Source organism: Clarias gariepinus, chromosome 18, assembly GCF_024256425.1.
Source record: "Clarias gariepinus isolate MV-2021 ecotype Netherlands chromosome 18, CGAR_prim_01v2, whole genome shotgun sequence".
NCBI lineage: Eukaryota > Metazoa > Chordata > Actinopteri > Siluriformes > Clariidae > Clarias > Clarias gariepinus.
Window position 1 is genome coordinate 14,964,593 of NC_071117.1, and position 6,964 is coordinate 14,971,556.

The 6,964-nt window shown below is 37.3% G+C and overlaps 1 protein-coding gene across 1 annotated transcript; it reads left to right on the forward strand.

Moving 5' to 3' along the window:
- The first annotated feature begins 5,375 nt into the window (after positions 1-5,375).
- lipt1 (lipoyltransferase 1) lies at positions 5,376-6,645 on the forward strand. Its single transcript, XM_053477345.1, has one exon. The coding sequence runs from the start codon at positions 5,493-5,495 to the stop codon at positions 6,618-6,620; it is 1,128 nt and encodes a 375-aa protein (XP_053333320.1). The 5' UTR covers positions 5,376-5,492; the 3' UTR covers positions 6,621-6,645.
- The last annotated feature ends 319 nt before the right edge of the window (positions 6,646-6,964 follow it).

Sequence of the window (6,964 nt, forward strand, 5' to 3'; positions counted from 1 at the left end):
CTGATTGATGATAATATAAAGTAACCGTGTGTCACCGTACAAAATTGTTTAAAATGATAAATAAACACAGATACCTATTATATTTCATGATGTATTAAATTTATTAATGATATATATAGTTTAAGTAAAAAAAATCATCAGTTTGAATAAACTTTCACAAATTAACCTTTTTTTGTTAACCAAATACAATCTTACAAGATGACGAGGACAAGCGCCAGGGCCCTCGCTGTTACGACTGAGATACGAATCAACATTTAATATATATAGTTAATATATATATATATATATATATATATATATATATAACAACTATATTTTATTATAATATATATATTATAATATAGTTGTTTCTGATGTAAAAAGAGAATTAACTTACTATTTGATGGAAAACTGGAAACCCTGTCCTTTTTCCACCAAGCAGAAAATAAAGTATTGAAAAAGCCTATAGCCTTCTGCATGGTGTCTTTGCTTCCCTCAGCAGTGAACAGTGAACAGTGATCTCTTTGAAGTCTGGAGCTGAACTGAACACCTGGACGGCAGAGCGAGTCTTCAACGACGAGGAAAGACGCAACAATCTCTCTTTTTATCTCTCTCTCTCTCACACACACCTACACACACACACACCTACACACACACACACACCTACACACACAAATACACGCAACACAAGAATGGACAAAGAAAGAGGGTCGAGATATACATTAAAACATCGCAGGATAGTGACGAGAATATGTGTGTGTATATACTGTGTGTGTGTGTGTGTGTGTATTGTGTGTGTGTGTGTGTGTGCGCGCGCGCGCGTGCGGCCACACCGGGTGAACTAAGTGAAATGTAAAGAGTTCTTTAGAAGCTTTAAGAAGTTTGTTTGATGTAAAATACTTACGTAAAATATGTGTGACTTTTTATTTTATTGTGCAAAAAAATATATCTACAAAAAAGTCATACTGATGGAGCATTTATTTATTTATTGATTAAAAATGTATTAATATGCGCCTGAAACTGTTTATTGAAGAGAAATTATGCATTAAATAAAATGTCATTATTATTATTATTATTATTATTATTAACGTTAATAATGATATCTTATTTCACAATGTTTAATGAATAATGTACTTAACCTGACTTAATTATTCCAACATAGCCTATTATTAATCTGTTTTTTTTACTACTTCATTAAATTTTTAATGTTAAACAATCCTATAAATGTTTTTGCCCTAAAAATATGCCAATAACGTATGCAGCATTATACTATAAGGTAAACCTATCAAAAACACTCCTTAACTATTAGCCTTAAAATAGGCCTAGTTATATTTTAAGCTACATAAGATTTTCCCCCTAAATGATGTTGTTGTTTTTGGTATTTTTATTATAATGATTATTTCCTTTTCATTCTCTATATCGTTTACCAATCCTAGGGGAATCGGGGCAATAGGTGAGGTACACTCTGGACAGGTTTCCAAATCATTACAGCGCTCACAGACACACACTATGGGTAATTTGGGAACGCTGGCTATCCTATACTGCATGTCTTTCGAGTGTGAGAAGAAACCTTAAGGAAACTATGGAGTTAATTATGTGCCAAAATTTAACAAACAAACACAATCTGCTTTGCAAAGAAAAAAATGACTCTCACAAATGCAGCGTTTTGCAAACAAACACAATCCGATTTGCAAAGAAAAAAATTCAACTTTCTCACAAATGCACCCTCCGTATTTTCTCACAAATGCACCCTCCGTATTTTCTCACACATGGGCCCAACCTATTTTCTCACAAATGCAATGGAGCAACTTCCTCTTCCAAAACAGCAGATGGCGCTATCGGTCAATTTACTCTATTCTCCCAAGACCTCAAACAACGTGTTTATATGGTTTACCCTTATGTCCCATAGGAATATGAGTGGGGAACAGTTTTGAGGTGTCCATTATATATCCAGACAGCCACACATATTAACAATCCACTATCTTAAGGATAGGGCCCTGTAGGGGAATAATACAGTTCTATCAAACCACAGTTGCATTTTAATTATATAAATATATAATAAATATAATAAAATATAATATAATAATTATAATTATCTATTGAATTATTAACTATAATTAGTGATCATATCTACAGTTAAATAATCTGTGTCTGTGGTACAATCATACATTGTAGACAGCTGTTGCAACGCGAGGTGTAGATACAGTAAGATGCAAGAATCATTGTATTAGACTGCATGAAATTTATGAATCTTTTTACAAGCAGGTTTGTAATAGAATTCTGTCTGTAATTCAGTATGTTTACTGTTCATTTATAGCTTTTCCCCCATATAACTTTGTTAAAGATTATTTAAATGTAGATATGATCACTAATTATAAAAGATTTTGATGCATCATGTCGCATAAGTCTGGTATGGATATAAAAAGCCAACCATGATGGCAGTTCTTTCAGCCTTCAATAGTCAATTAAAATGCAGCTGTGGTTTGATATAACTGTATTCCCCTACAGGGCTCTATCCTAAAGATAGTGGATTGTTAATATGTCTGGCTGTCTGGATATATAATGGACACCTCTAAACTGTTCCCCACTCATATTCCTCTGAGACATAAGGGTAAACCATATAAACACATTGTTTAAGGTCTTGGGAGAATAGAGTAAATTGACCGATAGCGCCATCTGCTGTTTTGGAAGATGAAGTTGCTCCATTGCATTTGTGAGAAAATAGGTTGGGCGCATGTGTGAGAAAATACGGAGGGTGCATTTGTGAGAAAATACGGAGGGTGCATTTGTGAGAAAATACGGATGGATACTTTTGTGAGAAAATACGGAGGGTGCATTTGTGAGAAAGTTGAATTTTTTTCTTTGCAAATCGGATTGTGTTTGTTTGCAAAACGCTGCATTTGTGAGAAAGTCTTTTTTTTCTTTGCAAAGCAGATTGTGTTTGTTTGTTAAATTTTGGCACATAATTGACTCCATAGGAAACCCCTCAAGCGCAGTGAGAAGATGCAAACTCCAAACAACAAACAACTATTATTATTATTATTATTATTATTATTATTATGTTATTTTATTCCACAAAGCCAAAGCTGCTTGCTAAATACTGTGTTAGATCTGAATTAAACTATGTTGATGCATAGTTTATTATTAATCTGTTTTTTATACAACTTTACTACAAATTTCATGAGTGTTTTCAGCCTTAAAAATATGATAACATGTGCGAAATTAAATCATGAAGTAAAATCTATCAAAAACAACAATACCTTCTTAAATCTCTGGCTATTAACTTATGTTTATACAGTTTATTTTAAGCTACATAAAGATTTTCCTTCTAAACTATATTGTTCTTGTTGGCACACCCTGGACAGGTTTCCAAGTCAGCACAAAGAACAAAAGCAATTTGATATAATAATAATGATAATAATAAAAATAATAATAATATTGTAATGTTTTTTATTCCACAAAGCCCAAGCTGCTTGATGAATACTGAATTAGATCTGAATTAAACTATGTTGAATATAGCTTGTTATTATTATTATTATTATTATTATGATTTTTTAGTTCTTGATTAAATAATGTATGTAAAACAATCCCATAATTTTTTTCTGCTCTAAAAATATGCTGATAAGGTATGCACCATTATATTATGAAGTAAAATTCCTGGCCATTAACTTAAAGAGAACCTTATTTTAAGCTTTAAAAGATTTTTTCTTCTGATGTTGTTGTGTGTTTGTGTGTTTTTTTTTTTTTTTTAGATTTGCTCTTTTCATGCATAATGTATTAATGTGACCTTAACTTTACATATTAAATAATGATAGCAACTGTGAGGCAATGCAATGTAATAATAAAATAAAAGCAGGAAGGAGTAAAATTGGTTAGCTAATACGCATTCAGTTTCTGCTGCTTTGTTGTAGGTGTACATTGACACCAGAAATCAAAGAACACTGGGAATAACAATAAATCGTATTTTTTATATGGATTTTATTGCAGTGTATTTGCCTGAATGAGCCGCATGCTTTATTTTGCAAAAAGCTTCGCAAAATCTATATATAAACCAGATACTCTGTTTGTGGCTTAGTGTATTTGGGCAGGTGTGTACGTCACATCCTCACGCAGCTGTGTTACAGGTGTTCCTTGCTGAATGTAACAATAGGCTATTCTGTGATGTCATAATGACAGTCAGCATCATCATTAATATCATTAAATTAACAGGACATCAATAAAACTATGTCGACTTGTAAATATTTAAAATACTAGCATTGATAAACCTGAAAAGGAAAGTGATTTATCTAAAATATTGTACAAACAATGATAGCAATGTGTGCCCCCTGTGATGAAAAACTTTAAGTGATCCAAAGTGTCTCATCCTCACTCATGTGCCAATGCACACTCATTACTCATTGACCAGTTTTAGCTAATATAATTTTTACAGCTAAAATACAGCTAAAAGGATGCCTATCCCAGGAAACCTAAGGCACGAAGCGGGGTATCTGGTGCGCAGTCATGTTGGAAATGGTTTGGTGTTGTATTTCAGGAGTTGGGCTCTCATGCTCTCAACTTGGGCCAACATCAGTGTCCTACCTCACAAACATACTTCTGGAAGAATGGTCAAAAATGCTATTAAAATCACTTATAAACCTTGTAGAAGCTGTTATAGCTGTCCTTATATATGCAAAGAGGTCCAAAAATGCATACACACAGTGCCCTTTTACTCACTCATCTTCTATACCGCTTTATACTGTATTCAGGGTCACAGGGGACCAGGAGGCTATCCCAGGAGACTTAGGGCGTGAGGCGGGGTACAATCTGGACAGGGTGCCAATCCATTGCAGGGCACATACACGCTTATTCACACACTATGGGCACAGTCTATGTCTTTGGACTGTGGGAGAAAACCAGAGGACCCACGGGAAACCCACCGAGCACGGGGCAAACTCCATGCATACAGAGAGTCTGGGTATTCGAACCCAGACTCTGGAGGTGCAAGATGACAGAGATAACAACTAAACCACTGTGCCGAGTACCCTTTTATAAAAATCTAATTGAATTATGGCAGCAATGTGTAGTATTATGTTTCCTCTAAAGATGTCAGTAGTCGCATGATCGTTGATGCCATCATGTGACCGTCAGAGGAGAGATATATATTTTTCATGTGTACATGTAGGTCCCCTCTGTGTAGATAGATAGATGAACAGACAAATACACATACACACACACACACACACACACACAGACAATGGGATTTGTTGCTAATAATAAGGAATTGTTTAGTGTTCGCTAACAACATTAATTTGTATAAACCATTTTATAATTAAATAAACTTTTATACTGAGTGCCTCAAAATGAAGACTTTTAAACTAAACAGGAAGAACATCATTTGACCCCGGATGTAAAAACTCGTGAGGACTTAAATTCCAATGTGAATGACTTTTACCCGGAGAGTGAGCTAATATTAAGCCCTATAAAACAGGCACATATCACGCTGTGGATTAAAAAAATAATAATAACATTCAGAAATGATTTTGAGGACTTTGTCGCGAGCTTCCGTTAGCACACGTGAGCTGAAGCGGCACGCGCGAGCAGAGAGTAGTTTAAGCTCGTGCTTTGCGGAGAGCGGTAGAGCGGGGCTTGTCCTCAGGTCGGTATCAGCGGATATCTTCCACAACCTGGCTCTAGAGGACTGGATCTACGAGTGTGTGGAGCTCCAGAGCCGGAGCGTGTTGTTGTTGTGGAGGAACGCTCCGGCTGTGGTGATCGGGAGGCACCAGAACCCCTGGCAGGAGTGTGAGGTGAAGCTGCTGAGGCAGAGTGGGATCCCGGTGGCGAGGCGGAGAAGCGGCGGAGGGACTGTGTACCACGATCTGGGCAACATAAACATGACCTTCTTCACCTCAAAGAAGAAATACGACCGCATGAGGAACCTGGGGGTCATCACCGATGCCCTGAAGGTGCTCAGTCCCAGTCTGGATGTCTGTGCCACAGAGAGATATGACATCATCCTGAACAAGTGCTATAAAATCTCCGGCACTGCAGCCAGACTGGGCCGGACGGCCGCCTATCACCACTGCACCCTGCTGTGCTCCGCAGACCGCTCCATCCTCTCGTCAGTCCTGAAAAGCTCATGCGCTGGCATCAAAAGCAACGCCACCCCCAGCGTGCCATCCCCGGTTACAAACCTCTCCGATCACGACCCCACCCTGACCCCTGACTCCCTCATGGATGCCATCGCGTCTCAATATAATAAAGAATTTGACCTCGACAGTCCTGTCCTTACAGTCGACCCGGAATCAGAAGCGCCTATAGCTGATATTCACAAGAGGACCTCTGAGCTCAAAAACTGGGACTGGGTTTATGGAAAGACCCCAAAGTTTAGCATTTGCACCTCTTTTACGGTGGGGAACACCAACATTGGACTGGAGATGAACATCAAGAATGGGGTTGTAGAAACCTGCGTCATGGACGTGCCCCGTGACTGGCTGTCTGTGGACTTCGTGAAAGAGTTCTGCTCCAGTTTAACAGGCGTCCGGTTCTGTCCAAATGAGTTCTCTGTGGCTGCAGCGGCTTTCCTGAGGACGACGCCATCTTCCCGTCAGCACGCACAAAACACACTAAGACTTTGTGAAAGTATTGTATCAGTAATGTAATAAAAGTATTGGATTAGCATATGAAGTCCTTGTCCAAGCACCTGATATGTTCAATCGTTCTCAGTTATCTAACTAACACCAAAAACATCAATTACATAAAATGAAACATTTACACAGTATCTCTATCTATCTATCTTAACTTATCTTTAACAAATGTGATACGTACCTTTGTTCCCTTATACCCCAATAACATTGTGAGCTGATTTCAAAAGTTTACACCCCCCTCCCCCCAAATAAAAATAGCCCTCACTTTATAGTTTATTCACACTGGAGAGCTCACAAGTTTGACATCCTCGTCATATATAGTGTATACACACAAAAATACTGGATTTCTTTAATCGTGA